General features: G+C 34.7%; 1 protein-coding gene across 1 annotated transcript; it reads right to left on the bottom strand.

Annotated features, from left to right (window-relative positions):
- Positions 1-7,869: 7,869 nt before the first annotated feature.
- Positions 7,870-21,543, bottom strand: LOC132722968 (uncharacterized). The gene is made up of 3 exons (XM_060707589.1): positions 21,410-21,543; positions 12,064-12,248; positions 7,870-8,034 (listed from the first exon to the last, which is right to left on the bottom strand). The coding sequence occupies exons 1-3, from the start codon at positions 21,450-21,452 to the stop codon at positions 7,870-7,872; spliced, it is 393 nt and encodes a 130-aa protein (XP_060563572.1). The 5' UTR covers positions 21,453-21,543.
- Between the last annotated feature and the right edge of the window lie 617 nt (positions 21,544-22,160).

Below are 22,160 nucleotides of genomic sequence, written 5' to 3'. Positions count from 1 at the left end.
TAAATAAATTCATGAAAAATTGCACACTTACACAACAATTCTTGAGTGAATTATAAAATCATGTACTTACAGGTTCATAGTCTCTCGCTTTTCAATTATTATCTATAAATTCTGCTCGTCCAGCTGTGCAGTTAAATGTAAAAACAGTTAAACATTTCTATGGAACGCCATAGCTTCCTCGTGCTGTAACATTTCGTTTTTTTCCGTAGAATGTATAATAGTAGTGTTGACTTGCAGCGTTTTATGTTAACCTGTCTTAACGAAGTCTTATTGGGTCAAATATTTATCTTTGTCGGAACTTGGTGCCAACTTGTCAGACTAATGTCTAATTAAGCCGACATGTAGTGATATTTTGTTCAACCTTTACAATGTCTTGTCTGAATAGTGTCCGGTTTTGTCAAACTGTTATGTTGGTTTGTATTATTTGGTGTTATTTTGCTGTCTAATTGTGCCAACAAAATGTTATATTGTCCAAAACTGTTGTTATCCTGTCAAAAATATACTTATTATGTGAAATACTGGTGTTTATATACCATTAATTTATGTTTGTTTGTGCAAACGTTGTTTTATTATGTCAACTAGACTAAGTATTGTTAACTTGCCGAAAGGTAGTATTGACATATCTAAACACTGCCTTATTTTCTCAGACCGCCATGCCTTTTGTCCTAATTTTATGTTAACCTGTCTAAACACCCTTATTATGTGCAAAGGTGGTGGTCTCTATACAAATTATGATTATGAACTGCTAAAACGCTATTTGATATGTCAAACTGTCACGTTGTTTTTCCAAATGCAGTTTTAACTTGTCTAGATTCGTATTATTATGTCAAACAGTAATATTTACTTGTCGAAACATATAATTTGAGCCTTTAATAAAATATAGAGTATACATTTGTATTATTTTCACATGGGTTGATTGATTGACATGATAACATAGTTTATTAGAAAGTCAGCAATTAATTCCGACAAATACCACGGTCATTTTACATAATAAGACTGTTTACCATGTTTACGGAGTTTACACAAAATAACACGGAAGTTTAACAAAATAAGATTTGGACAAGTTAAAAATGCTTTTAGGGAAGATAACGGGACGGATTAACAAAATCAGACAGCGCCAAATCAGAACCTAATTTGGACTAGATAACACAATTATTAGATATATTATAGAATAAAATCGGCTATTTTTCCCTCTTTTGCCCATGTTATAACGGGGCCAAAATCATGCGTTAACATAGTCACGCGCTCTTGTTATAGCCCGGTTTTACCTATGCGCAATACATACAGGGCCCAGTAAACAAACAAAAAATGACGATTTGGCCTGTTTGCCAGAGTCATGCGCTCTTGTTATATTGGAATTATTAATTCGAGGGCCTCAGTCGCATAACGGCGAGCAGCATTCAATACGGCGTATAGACATCGCCGCTTATCTTGGTTGTCGCCCTTTCTTAGAAACGGACAGTTGTCAATGTAAACAAATAGAATCTGTCATTCAGTTCTTAAATCCCCCGATTAACTTACAAAAATGGAAAGCACAAAAATGAATATAAGAAAACGTTGTTCTATTGACGTTTATATTGATAAATGTTTGTTGTTTCTTTGAGAGAATAATGTTTTTATTGCCTGATTTTTTTTAACTTGTGTGCTTAAAAAAAAACCGATTCTGAATTTGAATCTGATGTCACTGATCTTTTTCCTACCGCCAATCTGTAATCATTCTAGGAATTTCTGAGGCGTCTGTTTTGTCTTGGTTAGAGTAATGTTATGTTTTTCTTAAGTTAATATATCTCCAAAGTTAAACTTTGTTAAATCAATTCAAATTCGAAATTTGCGTTCGGTTCTCAAGTTGTTGGCCCCGGAAAAATAAAACGCATACGTAAAACATGTGTAGTTGGATAAATACCGTTCAAGCACAAGGATTTAATGTTTGTGTTTTATATATAATATACATCATGAATCTGTTTTAAAATTTTATGCTATAATAGCGTCAACGCACGTTTATTTCGTGTTATAAAGTCTGTAGAGTCTCTCGGAACTGTTGGAGCCCTCGCCCTACCAACCTCGAGCCAACCGTTCCTCGGGACTCTGCAGACGTTATAACACGGAAAAACGTGCGTTAACCCTATAAAAACATTATTTTTGACAAGAAAATACCAAATTCTGACAAGATACCGCGATAATTTGACATTATACGACTAGTTTCTTTATAAGTACACACCTCATTTTGACAAAATAGCATACAGTTTATCATGATAATGCATGATTTAGTTCAGTCAACACCCCATTTTTGCAAGATAATGCAAAAATATGACATAAAAAGACAATTAAATCGTCTAATTTTGTTAATTAACGTTTCTGTTAGACAAAATAAGACAAGTTTAAGGCATTTAAACTTCGTATTTTGGCAGTTTGATAAAATAAAGCAGAACATTGACAAGTCAACAACATATATAGACAAGAGAACATTAATGTTTCAAAGGATCTGATTGTCTTTTGACAAAATGGCGCGAATAGTGGACATAATGTGACACACTTTAGAAAAGCCAAAACGACAATTTGACATAACACTACTGTTTGAAATCATGAAAAAATGTTAGGACAAGTCAACTAGAAAAAAAAATAGAAAAACCTTGTTAACATTCTAGTGGCTGCAGTTTTGATACAAATCTTCTGGAAATTTGTCAAGAAGGTTGTTTTGATGAGTTATAGGTCAAGTTTGAAGATAGGTTATCTCCAGTCAAAAACTAAGCCACAGGAGCTAAAAATAGAAAAAGGCTTTTAACACTTGTTGCTGCAGTTTTGATCCAAATATTCTGGAAATTTGTGAGGCAGGTTGATTTAATGAATTCTAAGTCAAGTTTGAAGACGGGTCATATCCGGTCAAAAACTATGTCACAGGACTAAAAGTATAAAAATCTTATTAGCACTTTAATCCAAATATTCTGGAAATTTGTAAGGAAAGTGGTTTTGGTGAAGTAAAGTTTGAATATGGATCATCTCCAGTTAAAAACTAGGTCACACTGCCAAAATATGGAAAAACCTTTTTAACACACTAGAGGTCGTCACTTTTGTGGCTCAATTGTCATCAAACTTGGCCATGATGCTTGTTTAAGACATTGCTTGGATGGATTGATGGGTCGGGGCCCTCTAGTTTATTTATTTGGGCCGTCAAACCAAACAAATAATGGTAGTGAAATTACAGACCCTGATATGCTTATTTGCAAAATCCGCAAGTAGTCTGTCATGTACTCCTGGAAGCGTTTACTTCTCTTTATAAGTACACTAACGCCGAAAAAATAAAGGGAGATCACATCATATTGATTGTCAAATGACAGGCGCATTACTTGTCAAACCTCAGGGAAGAAAAAAAAGCTCCTGATTGGTCGAAGATTTCTAATATTGTATAATTCTTTAACATTTCCGCAAATTACCGGTAATATATTAAAATAATTTTGTCATGAGGAATATCATCGTAAATCAATTAAAATTGCTTGGCTATTTCCGTAAAGCTCCGGATCATTGTGATCGCCTAAATGAACACATTTGTTATTTAGACTTTTTGCTAAAGAAGTGAAGAAAATACCTCGAAATCAATAAGGATTACAAACTCTAATTAATAATGTGGTTTGCATCAGGTTTTTTTATGTTTCCTGTGGTTCAAGGGTTACACGCTCGTTTAGGAAGCCAGAGTTGTGGGGTTCAAATCCCAGTTAAGACAGCTCATGTTTTTTTGTTTGTTTTTTTTTTGTTATTATTTTTAATTGTTTAAGCCAAATAAACATTGAATACCAGTGTTGCAATTAACCTTATAGCCAATTTACTACAGTTATAACACTGAAAACAGCATTATAATTACTTTGCTTCCATTTGTTTTAAGCTGTGTATCAAACAAACATCATATTGAAAATCATTTTCGACTGTTTACCTTTCAAAAGAGCTGATCAGTTCACAGTTTATGAAAAAGGTGGTAATGCTACTAGCCAATTCAGTTGTTTTCAGAAAGGAATGAAAAAAACCGTTGTAAGTCGGTATAAAGGCAGAACAACAGGCATTTCATGCTTTTCCCTCAAAAGCCAGGAAGGGCTTTCAAAAATACAATGGGGGGTTCATGAAAAACCAATTAAAGGGTCTTAGGAATTTTACACTTTACAAAAAAAAATCTAAAGTTTAAAAAGGGTTATTGACGAAAAAATTTGGGGCTTTTGATAAAAAGTATTTTAAAAACTAATAGAAGAAAAAGAAAAACAATTTTTTGGGTGAGAATAAAAAAATTTTTTTTGAAAGGGGAAAAACAGGGGAAAACAGAAAAAAAAACTTTCAAATGTTTTTGTGATGTGAGGAAGGGTTGGGTATTTGTAGGGGTTTGATTTTTTGCGTTAAATTTTTTTAAAACAAGGGGGCCCAAGATTCCCCTGGATCGCTCACCTAAACCCATTAAAACTAATCCGAGAAAATTCCCTATACAACATCCAACCAAGTTTTAATAACAGTCGTGTAAAAAATTGGGGACCAAACAAGATTTGTTAAAAAGGGTTTTTTTTCATATTTTGGGGGATCCCTTTGTTTTTGACCCCGGGTTGACCCATTTCATTTTTGACCTAAAATCTTTCCAAAAAAAAAATTAAAAACCCCAATTTTCTTTCCCGGGAAATAAACCCATGTTCAAAACCCATCCCAGAAATTTACCTTGGGAAGACCCTTTCCGGGGCCCAAGTCTGTTTGATTTTTGGGAAGGTAAAAAAGGTGCCCAAACTAGAGTTTTTAAAAGGTCTTCCCAGTTTTATGGAGGGGTGCCCTTTGGGTTTTGACCCAAAGGGCCCCCTTTTATTCAAATTTGGCCTTTCCCGGAAATCATCAATGAAACATTTTTAAAAAACAAATTTTTCCAGGATATTTGGATCAAAAGAGTAGCCACTCAAGTGTTAACTAGATTTTTCTATTTTTAACACCTGTAACCAAGTTTTTCATCCGAGATGACCAATGTTCGAACTCATCCAAGAAATTACATAGACAAGCATCCTTACAAAGTCTAATGATGATTGAGACAAACATGTGACCACTAGTTTGTTAAGGAACAAATATGGACAGACGACAGACGACGGACATTCAACGACTTTAAAAGCTGAGCAAGCTAAGTTGAGCTTAATAAATTGAATTATTGTAGAAACGAATTTTGAAACGATCTTATCATGATCTTTAATTGAGAACTAATTAAAAAAAAATGTTCAAATGCATTACAAATATATTACAACGCCATTGTATAGAATGTTTTCTCAACACTCGCCAATCATTGTCTTTATTTTTGTGCAAACGTATTTGTTGTTGTTGTTTTTTCTTTTTTTGTTGTTGTTTTTTTTTTTCATTGAACCACGCGTTATCAATATTAAGAAAAACAGCAGCGGATTTTCTTTTTCTTTCAGATTTCTCTTATAGTAAAATACTTATTAAATAAAATTGACATACAAAATATTGAATTGAATAACTTTGAAACATATTTGTCACACACAAAATACGGGATGTTTGTTTAGGTGTAAAAATTAAAACCGTCTTAAACTTTTGCTAGTTATATCATGAAAATGTCTCGACGAAACAAAATATTTTAATGACATTTAGGACATTGGTCGTCTCAAATAAATTCGGGAATATCCAACAAATACATTTGCAATATCGTTCTTTCAGAATTTAAGTGTCATATTCTTTTGGGTTTCGATTTTTTTTACATCCCCCACACTTGGAGTTTGGGTTAGCGGGAAAAAATTTCATGGGGCCCAGGGTGCCCGTGAGTCGCGTGCTAAAATTAAAGACGTCTTTTTAGCGCATTTTATTCCCGGAACCCGCGTTCAAAATAAAGTCATTTGGGGGGCGTTTCAGAATCCTATTTTTTTCCCTAACATAACTTTCTTTTTCCCCCGAAATTTAAATTTAAGTTGAAAATTTTTCAAAACATTTTTTGTAAGAAAATTTAATTCACGGCTGAAAAAAAAAATTTAAATTTTTTCTTTTAAACAAATTTTAATTCTTTAAAAGTAAACCTTTTTTGGATATTGATAAAAATTTTGGCAAAAATAAAACAAGAATAAATATTGACAGGTCTTGGGGCGGTTCAGATGGGAAATTTATTCGCCCTTTCCGCGCCCTTAGCAAGCCTCGTTATTCCCTAATGGTTTTAAAACATTTTTGGAGAAATATAAACTAAAAATGGTTCCATTAGGACAGGGATGCCCCCACCTCGCCACTGGTTCTGTCAATCTTATGACCTAGGGTCAAAATATTTTTTTGGACTACATGTGCCTACAAAGTTGGAAAAGCTAAAAATCAACAAGACGGGCCATAATTCTGTAAAACGCGCTTGTTTCAGCAAAAATTCCCTTTTCCTTACTGCCATCTACATATTTAGGTTGTTTCATTGCCCTGGAAGTTTTAAGCAAAATCTGCCATCCGGGGTTAAGAGGAGTTGTGTTTCAACAAACTTTCTACATAGTATATTTACTGAAAAAATCAACAAAGGGCCATATATTCTGTAAAATTTTGGTCGCAGCCAAAAAAATTCCCTTCCTTTACTACCATCTGCACATTAAGGTTGTTATTCCCTTGTAAGTTAAAAGCAAAAAAATCTCCATCCGGGGTTTAAGAGGATTTGGTTCACTAAAAATTTCTACCCATAGTATATAGCTAGTGAAAAAATCAAAAAAGGGCCATAATTTCTATTAAATTTGGCGCAGCGAAAATTCCTGTCCTTTATACTACCCATCTGCACATTAAGGTTTTTGCATTCCCTGTAAGTTTAAGCAAAAAATCTGACAATCCGGGTTCTAAAAGGAGGCGTTCAATCAAGTTTCGGGGGACGTACGGACGGACGGACTGACAGATCTGACGACGGACGGACAAGCTGAAAACGTCTATATGCTCCCACATGTGAGGGCATAAAAATGATTGAAAAAAATTGATATTTCATGAACAGGTTTTTCTACAATAAAATAAATTCCGCAGGTGCGTGAAACTTTCAGGTTTAAATAGAAAAAATTTCAATTTCTGTACCAATTTCAAAACGCCGGTAGTCACGTGCAAAAGTATAATTTTCCAGGGGAAAATCAAAAAAAATTCGCATTTTCAACGCAAAAATACTGACAAGAAAGGATAAGACTTGTGTCAAGCATTAGAATATTAAATAACTAGGGAGTAAGGACATCTTGTTTGCAAAAAAAATTAAATTCAAATCTATTCCGATTGCTTCACATGACTCTTTTTTGTTCAAAGAACCGTTTGAAACGGTTGCGGTATCAGAATTTTGAGGATGCGCCCGCATAGTATGAACCCCCTTGTATTTGGAATACGGAGTCGTTGAAAATTGTGATTAAAATGTGGTTTTAAAAATTGAAAACAACAACTTCATTAACTTTTCATCAAATTCCATTTGTTTTTGACGAGTTTTCACATTTCTTATTCCAAAAGGTGGCAATTGTGTTGCATGTTTCTAGGAAAACCTTCATTGCATTGGGAATATCTGAATAAATTGATATACGTATCTCTTAATGTTTTACTCTTTAAGAATTTTTAACAAACGTTTATCATATGTTATTAATTCCAGCTAACGTAATTGTATTACGATTTGTTTATGTCTTTGCAATTTATGAAATTTAATAATACATGTATATGTGATTTTGCAAATTTAAAGCATAAAGTCCGACTGAATAGTAAACAAATAGTGATTCAAGCAAACATAATTAAAACATATACGAAATATATTTTAAGTAAGAAAAGCATTTAAAGCATTGTTGTATAGGGAATTCCTCTATTTACCGTTTAACAAATGTTTCTATATTTTGCTTTGCTATTTTTAAGACTTCTGTGAGTAACTGTGAAAAATACTTACACTTGGCAATTCCAAGAATAGACGCTATATGATTTCCCCTGAGATCTCCAAGCAGATTCAAAGTTAGTGATTCTATTAGCACACGAAGTAGTTCCGGATGATTCATAGCGACGTTTTTGAACGCAACAAGAAAGTGTGCTACCATTGCAATCGCTCACCCTCTGTAATTAAAATATCTGAACTTGTATAGTCAAATTACACACGGAAATTTTATTTTTTATTCGTGAGTAAAAAGCTGTTTAAAATCTTGGAATCTATGTCTTATCTAGCTGACGTTAAAATGGCAACCTTTGGTTCAAGTTTTATTATTGACAATGAAAATAGATTTTTTTAGCATTAAACATTGTACAAATGTTTATAGCAACAAATGATGAAAACTTTCCAATACACATCCATATATACAAATGGTGAGCATTAGTGCAAAGGTAAAAATAAGTTCCCTTTCTTCCTTAACATTAGTAAATGAAATGCATTTTCAGTAAGCATTTAAGTATTTCTGGTACACAAAAAAGTGATGAATACAGTAACAGATTGTATGAAACTAATGAACTGTTTTTCTCTTTTAGTTGGCTAAGTATGTATTTTGCCAAATTAAATGAAGTGCATATTAAGTAAACATTGAAATATTTTTGGTACAAATAAGAAATAATTTGATACAATAATAAACTGTATATATGTAAGACCATTGAACAATTTGTCTCTTTATGCTGGCCAAGTACATGTATATAATTTTACAAACTCAATGAAACAATTATTCAATTAACATGTATTTTTGGTACTAAAATATGTATTGATTAATTAAGAACAGTGTACTATTATTGAATATAGTTATCAAACGTGAAAATAAACTGATAATTGGTTTCAACGTACAATACGAATTATTATTATCAATATTGCCTCTTAAATATTGTAATGGATATAGTGCCTGCTTTTTTAAGTTTGTCGTTAGACGTCTTTTGTTAAGATATGCTGCTTTCATAAACTCTGATCTCATTTTAAGATTCTATTTTGTTTAGTTTCACCCATTGTTTTCTTGTTTAGAGCACAGACTGTCTTTTACTTTGGGACCACGGAATAGCACGGAAAAAAATAGAGAATAGAAATAATCCCTAAAAGACCTCTAAAATGACAAAACTGAAAATATTGCAGGCTCGCTATGATTGAGTCTAATCACGGACGGTACTAAAAAGTGCAAGTTTCCATCAACATCACCACCCAGCCTCGACTTCAGCAAAATTCAATATTGAATCATAGTAATGGATTAATTTTGAATTTTGAAACATCCGCAGATGTGTTAATACACATAGCCGGTGCTAGGGGGCGTGAAGGATGTTGCACGTATTCATTATCCCTCATGTACAGTCTCAATCAAACAGAGTCTGCTATTCTCTTGTAATTTTGTTGTGATTAATGCTTCCGAGGGATCACTTTGTTTCCAGATTTTCATACGGCGGTTTTCATGAAACATTCAATGTGACACTATATTGCCTTTCGATGAAAAGCGGCATATTGTTCCCAAATGAAGGAATATGTGTGTCCGAAACGAGAAACCAATGGGCGGAACTAAATTAAATGGAAGTTTGAGAGGGGATCGGAGGTTTAGAAGTCTGCATATCACAAATAAGCTGTGAAAGAAAATTAAAAAAGCAGGTAACATATTTTAATGGAGATTAAACTGTATTCAAGTAGGAATATTGGATCCCCCAACTTGAAAAATGTCGAATAGAAAGAACTTAAAATACAAAAAAAAGTCAAAAATAAAGTCGCATTGAAGACTCCGTTTCCTTGTCGGTTTCTATTATTTTCAATTTTAATATTATTCTATTTAAATAATGATCATGTCCGTGCTTCGCTTTGTAACCTGTCCTGTTTTGTTTGGAATCCTGCTGGACTCCTTGTCGGTGGCATTGTGTTGATGAATCGTATTCGGGTTGCGTTCATTGAACGTGGCCCTTCTTTGTTTATCTTATTAACCTTGTTTTCAACGAAAACCGGGTTATTATAATGCCAAATTCGGCGGGCGGGCGTCAACTTATGGTTTCCGCTCACTATCTTGAGTTTGCTTTGGCCTATTGATACCAATAAAATAGATAAAAACAGAATCCCTTAAGAAAGCCCAAGACGACAAAATTGAAAATGTTGCAGGCTCGGTTTGATTGAGCCTGTTCATGGACGGTACTGGAAAGTGCAAGTTACCGTCCACGCCCCCTAGCACCGGCTTAAGCAGAATTCAACATTTAAACATGAAATAGTAAAATTTTGAATTTAGAAACATCCGCAGATGTGTTCATACGGCGGTTATCATGGAACCTTCAATGTGACACTTCCGTGCCATTCCATGAAAAGCGGCGTATAGTCCCCAAGTAATAGAAAGAGTGTGCCCTAAACGAGAAAACAATGGGCGGAACTAAATAAAATGGAATTTTGCAAGGGGATCAGAGGTTATGAAGCCTGCATATCACAGATAAGACGTCAAAAGACAAATTTAAAAAACAGGCAACATATCCTAAGGGTGATTCAACATTATTCAAGTAGGAATATTGGAACCACCCGGCTAGAAAATGCCGAAAAGTTAAAACTAAAAATACCACAAGCACAACAATAATGTCGTGCTGAACGATCTTCAAGGATCGAAAATATAACATCATTGATTAAATGTACGGGGAGACTTTTTACAGCCGCCACACGGCACAAATAACACGGATGTGATCATAAAATAGATAAAAACAGAATCCCTAAAGAAAGCCCAACACGACAAAATTGAAAATGTTGCAGGCTCGGTTTGATTGAGCCTGTTCATGGTCTAAGTCTAAAGGTAGCTAATATCAAGAGGCAGAGTGGACACAAGGGTGAAAGGAGTGGGACATGTAATGTGAGTTAATATCAACTAAAACGGGCCCTTAAAGGAATGACAATTCAGTTTCCGCTCAATTACATGAGTTTGCTGAGGCCTATTGACACCAAAATTGCTGTATGGGTAGCTTATGTAAAAAGGTAGCTTGAGATTGCTTCACATGTGTCTGTGATCAAGGTTAATGTTACTGTTGCTTAAAAATAGAAAAAATCTGGAAACAAGGTTATCCCTTGGAAGCATTTATCACAACAAAATTACATAAGAATTGCAGACTCGGTTTTCAGTTCAGAAATTCAGTTCCTGCTCAATAACTTGAATTGCTTAGGCCTATTGACACCAAACCTTTTGACCTTTTGATACTTAACTTGGCATGTGTGTAGCTTACATCAAAATACGGCCTGGCATTGATACTCGGGTATCTGTTTTTTTTTTTTTTTTTTTATTTTGAACTAATAAGAATCCATAAGGAAAGCCCAACACGGTTAAATTGAAAATGTCAAAGGCTCGGTTTGACTGAGTCTCTTCATGGACGGTCCTGTCAACCGTCCAACTTTCTGTGTTGGTACAAATAACGGCATCAATTTTTCTTAACTTCCATATTTCATTATCATGTCACATCAATTCTTAGTGTATGAAAACATTTTCGCATTGTGGTGCTTGTTGTTTTTCACCTTAAAATGTTGGATTCTACTTAAAATTCTGGAAACAAAGTGATCCTTTGGAAGCATTAATCACAACAAAATTACAAGAGAATTGCAGACTCGGTTTGATTGAGTCTGTACATGAGGGATAATGGAAATGTGCAACATCCCTCACGCCCCCTAGCACCAGCTTGAGCGGTACTCAATTCTCAACACTTAATAGTGCTGGCATCAATGATCCCGAAGGACCAGAGAATATAACAACACTGAAGTGAAGTACGGGGCAATATTTTACAGCTGCCACACAGCACTTGACACCTGCTGTTGTGAAGTATAAAAATTCTGGAAACAAAGTGATCCCTCGGAAGCATTAATCACAACAAAATTACAAGAGAATTGCAGACTCGGTTTGATTGAGTCTGTACATGAGGGATAATGCCGGTTATAGGAGGCATGGACGGTAATTTGCACTTTTCATTACCGTCCATGAACAGGCTCAAACAAATCGTCTCTGCATTATTCTGTCGTTTTCGGTACCCTTTAGGGATTCTGTTTATCTCTATTTCAATAAGTGTGCCAGCAGACAAAAGAACTATCTTATTATTTACACAGATTTTTTTAATAAATCATGTTTAAATTTTTGCGCTTTAGTATTATTCAAATTTATTTCGTGTCAAATTATTTAACAAACTTACTGGATTATTCCAATCTCCCCAGTCGTAACATTTCGATCCTATTTGTATGTAAGTGTGTCTGATGCCATACGGAATGTCCCTTTTTCCGCTGCTTGGGCAGTCCTTGCTGTTGCTTGAGGAAAGAAAGGATGCCGATGAGCTCAGTGGACAGGAGTAAACGTAAAAGTGTGTAGCCTCAGCAACACCTGAAATTATTGTCATTGAAATTGATTATGGACTTAAACAACAGAAGTCCTTTACAATTCTTGACCAAATATTCCTTAACATTGAAACCTTTTCAATTACAGTTTAGATTCAGGCTAGGAAACACCAACAATTTGTTGTGTCTGATAATTCTGTAAAAGGCAAGGCAACTAACTTGTCTTATATTGAAGGTTACACACAAGAACCAAAAAAAAATCTTATAGCTGTTATGGTTCCTGCTCAGACTTAGCATTATGGTTCCTGCTCAGACTTAGTATCATGTTATAGTTATAAGAAAATGACTAACGAACAGAAACATGGTGTAAAGAACAGGTTGTGTTTCAATACTCCTTAACGCAATTATATGTCTGGCGCATGAAGAAACAGAAATATGTTCTATACCTGTTCTACACCATACACTGTTACTTAGCTAGGTTTCGGAAATTACTGATAAATATGTAAAGTAACTTTCATTTTATCGTACGGTCACATATGGCTCTTTTTTCTAGATTAAACCTGTAATTGTTTAGGGTAGGGAATGTCCAACGTATGCCGTGATGGACGATGACGAAGACAAAACCCAGTGTAACGGAAGCCTTATCCAAAAGAAGAATATATCACTAGACCAGTCATTTTCCAGATACCGACCGTAAATTAAAATATGATACAAACAAGATCAACAAGGAAAGGTGGCGCTCAATAAACGCAACCCCTGGAATGCAGTACACAGGAAGGAAAAATTCTAAAAAAAAAACAAAGTGATCCCTCGGAAGCATTAATGACAACAAAATAACATAAGAATTGCAGACTCGGTTTGATTGAGTCTGTACATGAGGGATAATGAATAAGTGCAACATCCCTCACGCCCCCAGCACAGACTTGAGCGGTACTCGATTCTCAACACCTTATAGTGTTGGCATCAATGATCTCGAAGGACCAGAAAATAAAACAACACTGAAGTGACGTACGGGGCAATTTTTTACGGCTGCCACACGGCACTTGACACCGCTGTTGACACCTGAAGTTGACCTAACTGTGAGTCCTCGTTCCAATGAAAGTGAAGCTTCACAGGAACTGTGCAGATAACTTCACAGAGTCTGTGCAGTAAAGCAATTACTTATTTCTACGTGATCTGCAGCTACTGCCGATGATATTAGAAATATGACATATTTATTTGACTTGGAAATTTTAAACGAGACACAAATGAAGTCGTGTAATTCATTGGGCACAGGTACATCGCATATATTCCACTTGTGATACACACGGGATATAGTAATGCGCCATATGCAGTACAAAAGCAACTTAATTGGGCTCTTCCTGTACCAATACCATGCAATAATTCAGACCATAATAAAACAGACAACAGAAGAGAGCCAATTAACATTTATTCGGTCAGTCAAGTGACTGGTCCTTTGAAATCGTCGAGTCCAGCACCTTTAAGTGTTGAGAATTGAGTATCACACCAGCAGGTGTCTGTTGATTACCGTAAAAAGTTGTCCCATACTTCTCTTCTGTTTTGTTATATTTTTGTGGTCCTTACGGCTTGTGGTCTTTGAGTCCAGCATTTTAAAGTATCGTGAATTAAGTACTACTCAAGCGGGTGCTAGGGGGCGTGAGAGATGCTGTACCTTAGCATTATCCCTCATGTGCAGACGTTATCAAACCGAATAAGCAATTTTCATATAATGTTGCTGATTGATTTGAATGCTTCCGGGGATCGCTTTTAGAAAATGTTGACCGTATTTTGACGTCAGACTTAAATGACGTATCCTATAATAAGAAAAATTCCATGTCAGTTGAAAAAAGAGAGCAAACGCAATCAAAGTGCTGACCCTTTCTCATATAAATGGGGACTATGAGATGGAACTACAATAAAGACAGATTGGCCTTAAATTAACGAATATTTAGCCTAATTTTGCCGTGTTTAGCTTTCTTTAGGGATTCTAATTTTTTATCTATTCTTCTGAAAGTGCTTGTTATCCCCCGCCGAAAATTTTCGGCGGAGGATATAGAAATAGTCTCTGTCCGTCCGTCCGACCTTCCGTCCGTCCGTCCTTCCGTCCGAATTTTTGTCCGGAGCATATCTCTAAAAGTATTTGAGTTATCAACTTGAAACTTCATAGGTGGATAGACCTCATTGAGGAGGAGTGCAGTGCACAAGAATGATAACTCTACCTTGCATGATTTTTGAGTTATTGCCCTTTGTTATTTTTCAAAATTGATTTTTGTCCAGAGCATAACTCCAAAAGCCTATGAGATATTAACATGAAACTTCATAGGTGCATAGATCTCACTCAGGAGGTGTGCATTGCACATGAATGATAACTCTACCTTTCATAATTTTTGAGTTTTTGCCCTTTGTTATTTTTCATACCTTATTTTTCACCTGAGTGGAGCATAACTCAAAAAGTGTTTAAGATATCAACATGAAATGTCATAGGTGGATAGATCTTATTGAGGAGGAATGTTGTGCGCAAGAATGATAACTCTTCCCTATACAATTTTTGAGTTATTGCCCTTTGTTTTTTTTCATGCTATTTTGTCCAGAGCTTATCTCAAAAAGTATTTGAGGTATCAACTTGAAACTTTAAAGGTGGATGGATCTCATTGAGGAGGAGTGCAGTGCTTAAGAATGATAACTCTATCCTGCATTATTTTTGAGTTATTGCCCTTTGTTATTTTTCAAAATTAATTTTTGTCCAGAGCATAACTCAAAAAGCCTTTGAGATATCAAAATGAAACTTCATAGGTGCATAGATCTCACTCAGGAGGTGTGCACTGCATAAGAATGATAACTCTTACCTTTTTATAATTTTTGAGTTATTGCCCTTTGTTATTTTTCATACTTAATTTTTCAATTCAATTTTTTCTCTAAAAGTATTAGAGGTATCAACTTGAAACTTCATAGGTGAATAGATTTTACTGAGGAGGGATGCAGCACACAAGAATGATAACCTACCCTGCATTATTTTTCAGTTATTGCACTTTGTTATTTTCAGCCATCAGTATTCACATAGGTTTCAAATCTGTAATCACTATAGCCATCAGTTTTCATTACCAAAAGACCTCTAAAAATAGAATTATTCTGTTCTTCTACATATACATTCTTCCAATGAGCAAACACATTCGGCGGGGGATGGCCATGTTGACATGGCTCTTGTTATAATTTATTGTACAGCAAAGCTCAAAAGTATTTTACTAAAACGTTTTACAAGGCCCTGATATGATGAACAGCCTTGTAGGCGTATTAACCCGATTCCGACAAGAAAATGTAGCTCTTTCCGCTAACATAAAGGCGTTGTTTCATCAGGTACTTGAATGTGAGGATAGTGATGCACTACGCTTCCTTTTGTGTATATGCGGGGATTTATCTAAAACAGTTATTGTATGCTGCCTGGTTTATTTATTTGGTACAACGTCTTCCCAGAGCTGCGCTGCGTATGCTGTGAAGAAAAAAGGCCAATGACAATGCAGAGAGATTTGCAAATGCATTTTACGTAGACGACTGTCTAATGTCTGTTGAACTTATAAAATAATGCTATAAAACTTGCTGCAGATTTAAAGTATACAGGCCAGCAAATCTACCATATTTAGAAAAGAATAGCATTAACCGTTGTCTCCGTCCACTTCAGTAAATTGAAGAACGTACATCTGCTGTTCCGTGATGGCTCAGAGACAGGTTATTGCGATTGACCATTTTTTAGAATAGAACCTTTGCCTTGCGCCTAGTCCTTTTTTATCGCCCGCCGAAGGTCGGCGGGTGATGAAGAAATGGTTTCCGTCCATCTGTCCTTCCATCCGTCCGTCTGTCCTTCAGTCCAACATTTTTGTCCGGAGCATATCTCAAAAAGTATTCGATGTATCAAATTGAAAATTCATAGGTATATAGATCATCTTGAGGAGTATAGTGCACAAGAATGATAACTCTACCTCGTATAATTTTTCAGTTATTGCTCTTTGTTATTTTTTAAACTTAATTTTGTCAAGAGCATAACTCAAAAAGCCTTTGAGATATTAACATTAAACTTCATAGTAGGAAATATCTTACTCAGGAGGTGTGCAGTGCACAAGAATGATTTCATAATTTCTGAGTTAGCGCCCTTTGATATTTTTCATACATAATTTTTCACCTGAGTGGAGCATAACTCAAAAAGTGTTAGAGATATCAGCTTGAAACTTCATGAGCGGGTAGATCTCATCAGGGAGGAGTGCAGTGCACAAGAATGATAACATTACCCTGTATCATTTTTAAGTTATTACCTTTTGTAATTTTTCAAACTATATTTTGTCCAGAGCATAACTCAAAAAGCCTTTGAGATATCAACATTAAACTTCATGGGTGGATAGATCTCACTCAGGTGGTGTGCAATGCTTAAAAAAGGTTAGCTCTATTAGTATTTATTTTTGAGTTTTTGCCCTTCGTTATTTTTCATATTTTTTTATCCTCAGCGGAGCATAACTCAAAAAGTCTTTGAGATATCGACATGGCATTTCATAGGTAGATAGATCTCATTGGGGAGGTATGCAGCACACAAGAATGATAACCTACCCTGCATTATTTTTCAGTTATTGCCCTTTGTTGTTTTCCAAACTTAATTATGTCCAGAGCATAACTCAAAAAGCCTTTGAGATATTAACACGAAACTTCATAGATGGATAGATCTTATTGAAGAAGAATGCTGTGTGCAAGAATAATAGCTCTACCTTTTAGAAGTTTTGAGTTATTGCCCTTTGTTATTTTTCATACTTTTTGTCCGGAGCTTATCTCAAAAAGTGTTCGAGGTATCAACTTGCACGCAAGAATGATAACCTACCCTGTATTACTTTGCAGTTGTTTCATAGTTTGGGTACCTTTCTGTTGAAAATGTGACAGAGTTAATCGTATACGTATACATATACATGCACAGTTACTGGAGCAGATGCTTTACCGCTGGCTCTTGTTGCTGGGTCGGGTGGGGGTTGCATTCGTTGAACGCCGCCTATCCTTGTTGATCTTGTTTATCATATTTTAGTTACCCGCACTACAGAGCATGCCCATTGATTGGTTCATTTTGTCCGGGGTTTATAAATTGTGACGACAGTGAAAGGGATAGGGATGGAAATGTCAAGTTCAGATGCTCGTTCATTGGTTACTTATTGTGGGGTTTCATATTGTGGTATCTGGAAACGTGTTTTAATGTTTGACTATGATACAAAAGAGAAGGAACATCAAAACACACGGCAACCTGATTTATACTCGGGGGTGGGGGCTACGTGTTTCGCCTCGTGTCCCGATGCTCTTTCTATTAATTAATTCCCATTGTTATTTTTAGCCATCAGTATTCACATTGGTTTCAAATCTGTAATCACTTCAGCCACCAGTTTCCATTACCAAAAGACCTCTTTAAATTGAATTATTCTGCTCTACTTCATATACATTCTTTCAATCAGCGGACACATTCGGTGGGGCATGGCCATGCTTACATGGCTCTTGTTGTAAGGGGTCCTCCAGGGCTTCTTATCGCTGGTTCTTGTTGCTATGTCGTTTTGGGGTTGCAATCGTTGAACGCCGCCTTTCCTTGTTGATCGTGTTTATCGTATTTCATGCAGTTTCGTTTTTGGTTAGTTTAGATAAGCACCAATAAAGGAAAATCCATTCTAAGATAAGAAGTGTGTGATGCTGTTATGGCATGCCGCCTGTATGCCTTGTTGTCGTTAGTACTTGGTTCGGTGCCTTCTGGCTGCCATGCTGGTGTGACCGGATTCTGCTGGGGCCGCGTTCTGTAACGTTGTCTCGTCTTGATGAACTTTATTCTATTTCTTTACTCTTCTGACGAAATTCAAGGTTTCACCATTTTATTGTTGAAATGTTGATTTCTGCCTAAGAACTGGTACTGAGAGGGGGGCGTGGAAGTTGGTTTGCACTTGACATTACCGTCCATGAACAGGCTCAATCAAAGAGAGCTTGCAACATTTTCAATTTTACCATTGTGAATTTTCTTTAAGGATTCTCATTTCCTCTATTTCAAAGGTTGACCAAGTTATATTCTGGACGGATTGTATGATTTACTTGGTCATATTTGCAACAATTATCGATGTTTTCAGACATTCGTATGAAATACAATAAGCACATATTAGACTATATCCTTGAAAAACGGCGGTTTGTCGACTCCGGTTCGAGCCAAGCTGATATTGCTTCAGGGGCAGTCATCCAAGTGGCGTTAATGGTCAAATTGCAGACGATGATTTCAAAGTCAGGAAAAGATGCCTGCTAACACCAAAGCATCGTACACAGGACATGATACAGATTACTCCATCAACTATTTTTTCCGACTTGACAGTGTTTGCTTGGTTACTGAGGAATAATTTGCAGACGACATCACCTGACCAAAATGAGTCAATCTTACCGTTTCCAATTTAAAGAACACAACTTACATATACAGAATTCAAGCTTTAAACAGGAACTGAACGATATTAACAAAAGGAGTTAAAAGAGACAGCAGATTAATACATTGAACCCTATTATATTTGATACACAAATCTGTGTGTATGAAAGAATCAGTCATAAAAAATGATACGTGCCCGATTATCTTTCCGGTCGAAAGTTATATGACAGAATTGATTAATCGCCATTACCTTAATACAAGCAAACGAACGTATGGATAAACAACTTGTGCTGGCTGAAACACGGACATAATACTGGGTATTAAAACTAACCTAGTGATTATAAGAAAGAAATCAGAGATTATTTTATATATAAGCAACAACACTGTCACTAAGGCAACGAATGGCGCTCTTGATCAATGAACAGACTACTCCAGATTAACCCCCCATTCTCCTATGACTGATAGTGAAATCAGTTAGAAAACGCTTAAAAAGAAACGGATGTCATTTTGTCTGTTAAACTACAAGAGCAGTCCACATAGAAATAGCACAGTGTAACGAGCTGCTTTTAAACGCTTAACGAGTCATTGAGGTTACCCAGAAAAAAATATTTCGCGATAAGGGAACAATTCTTGTTAGCGGAGGCAAAATGTTAGAAAGCACAATTAAACAAAGGAACCAGTCTAAAATCGGACAACTTCTTGTGAAGCATCCTGTAGACTGGCACTTTAATCCACTCTATGCCAGTCACATCGGCGGGTCATGGGAATGCATGATAAGGTTAACTAACGCGTAATATTTATAAGAAGTGATACGATAGACCCATTAGCACTCACACTTAACATAAATTCTAGTTTTTGTATCCAAGTCTGTATTTCTGAAAGTGAAGACAACTATATCAAGAGATTGGTGTGACAAGACCAATATTTAGCAACCCTGCAAGAAAAGAAAAAGTGGCAAATAGAGTCTAGAGACCTTCATGTAAATGACATTGTCTTGTGATAGAAAATAATGTTCCGAGAGGACTGTGGTAACTGGGCTGAGTACCTTAAGTCAGTAGGAACATGGATGGTCATATTCGTAAATGTAAAGTTCTTTCCTTGTTTATCATGTTTTCAGAGAAGGTTTTCAGCTACGATAAGGTCAATCACAAAGTTGTGACTTTTAGAATGTCCAGACTTAATGTTTGTAATAACCAAAATATAAATCACATGATTAAGCTACTTTTAAAAGAGAATAAATAGTGTGCATCAAATCAATTGTTTTTAAACATTTAGCAAGTAATTTAATACAATGTCTGATTTAATATGACTATATTTTAATTAAGAACATAAGTTTGTTACAAATTATAATTTAATTAAAGATATTATTTACTGATATTTGGAAGAACGATGTAATAGTAGAAGTTCGTAGAGGGCTCGGTACGAATCGTTTATAAGCCCATTCTAATTTTAAAATTTTAACATGGTTAAAACTCGTTGAAACTTATTTCACGTAATGTTTTGAAGAAATTAGCTCGTCATTTTTGACGTTACTATTGGTAATATTTTTTGCATTTACATTTAGACTTTATATGTAAGGGTGTGGAAGCTTTAAACTGTAATTTAAAGGATTCGAAGAAATTACTGTCGGTATGAAAGTTGCTTAAAATGTTTTGATACTGGATTACGGATAAGAAGAATTTTCTATTGAATCTTTTATTTATTTATTTATTTAATTAATTGTAACGTTCATTATTTTAATCAAATGTTACTGCACTTATATTATTTATGTGTTATTATATCAGAAAGGAATGTAGAAGTTAATTACTTTTTCATTTGTTTCAGAGAAATGCTGACGTATGTGCTGGTCCCGTGTTCACAAAGATTTTAGGATCAGGATCAAGATCAGGATCAAATCTAAAATCTCAAATATTATCCATTGTTAATTCTTATAGATTAGATACTTAATATTAACTTGATAAAACTGGACTTGAAATAGCATGTTTTTGAAATTAAAGAATAAATTTATTGTAATTTTTGAAAGATATGGGTATTTTACAGTTAATCCAAATATTGATCTTGATCCTAAAATTGATCCTCATTTTGATCCCATTATTTTTGTATTTGTTTCGTTATTTGTCTATTTTATCCCAAAACAGGGTTGTTTCTTTGCAAATCAGCAAAATATTACTTTAACTTTATGTACCATTCAATTCTAGCAAAATAAGATCAATATTAGTTATATAAAACAAAGAAAATAAAATCAGGATCACTTGATCCTGATCCTGATCTTTTCTTTGTGAACACGGGGCCTGGTGCTTAAAAATGAAAGATAGAAGCGAATAGTCTTTATCCGAAATCTTTTTACTGTTATGACAAAAACATTTTGTTTTAATCATTCTTTCTTATTTTCTATCTCTTGTGAGAACTTGTATCTTATTGCAAAGCCATGCCGTTTGGTAGACACTGGTTCCTTAATTTTTTTTTTCTAAGGCAGAAAATTTAATCAAAATGAAAAATACAAAGAACATAGAACTCAATTCTGGCAATCTGCATGAAAAATTTGCTTTCTTTAATTAACAATTGCTTATTCAAATTCAAAGCAGAACAAAGATATTTCATTATTATATGTACATTTTTTAAAACGTCCAATCCCATACCACAGGATATGTGTGTACAAAATATTATCTAAAATATCCCATTTCGTTTCATTTCGAAAGCGTGTCGATAATGAATTATTTATTAATTTATATATTTATTCATTTATTTATTTAATTAATTAATTATTTAGTTGTTATGTATATTCTATATCTACTTGCCACTAAGAACAGCAAATCCTATGATGAACAAGAACTTCTTCATCCTGGTGTTGAACTCAAAGTAAGATATTATTTGGTAAGCGCGGGTTACAAATATATAGACATTGCCTTATCTTGAACTTCTACATACTAACCTGTACTGTTTTACCTATTCATGATAGCTTTATCTCCTGTTATTTATAAAGTAACCCCTTGTTAGTTCCCAGGTGCAAAACAGTATGTATATGCTAAAGTTTATTAGTACGTGTTTACAAAATTAAATTGGTCAGGTCAGTACTAATTAATTTTAACCAGCTTCGAGTTTTAAATTATTTTATAAACAGTCGATTTACTAGACTGATTCACTGTTTGTCGATTTCCCAAAGTATATGTGTTAAGATTTATTTGAAATACCGCAATCCAATTGGACAAAAAATAATTCCCAACAGTAATATACATTAATGATTAGTCACATTTTTTTACAACCAAGAACATTGAAATTGAACAAAAGCTTCTGAAAAGGTGTGCACAAGAATTGACAATCACTTTTTATCATCATATATGATTTTTTAAACTTACGTTATTAGAAATAGAGTACACTTAAAATGATCATACTATATGAAACAGTTTGAATCAAAATAATGTGTTTAATACTAAAACATAATAAATATACAATTTTTAATAGATTTCTCGGATTTTTATATATATTCATTACCAACAAAATTACAACAATTGTTAAATGTTGGAGAGAGGAGCATCTTTCATTTCATAA

This window comes from Ruditapes philippinarum, unplaced genomic scaffold (genome assembly GCF_026571515.1).
Source record: "Ruditapes philippinarum isolate M1 unplaced genomic scaffold, ASM2657151v2 ctg3188_1_1_1_1, whole genome shotgun sequence".
NCBI classification, from domain to species: domain Eukaryota; kingdom Metazoa; phylum Mollusca; class Bivalvia; order Venerida; family Veneridae; genus Ruditapes; species Ruditapes philippinarum.
The sequence above is the reverse complement of the archived record's forward strand: the minus strand, read 5'-3'. Positions and strand labels throughout refer to the sequence as shown.

What these genes read in the sequence shown, in the direction of transcription:
- LOC132722968 (XM_060707589.1), bottom strand. Translation starts at nt 21,452, where the DNA reads ATGAAGAAGTTCTTGTTCATCATAGGATTTGCTGTTCTTAGTG. An exon ending in AGGATTTGCTGTTCTTAGTG is followed by an intron (nt 12,249 to 21,409) that starts GCAAGTAGATAT and finishes CAATAATTTCAG; the next exon opens with GTGTTGCTGAGGCTACACAC. An exon ending in GGGGAGATTGGAATAATCCA is followed by an intron (nt 8,035 to 12,063) that starts GTAAGTTTGTTA and finishes TTTTAATTACAG; the next exon opens with AGGGTGAGCGATTGCAATGG.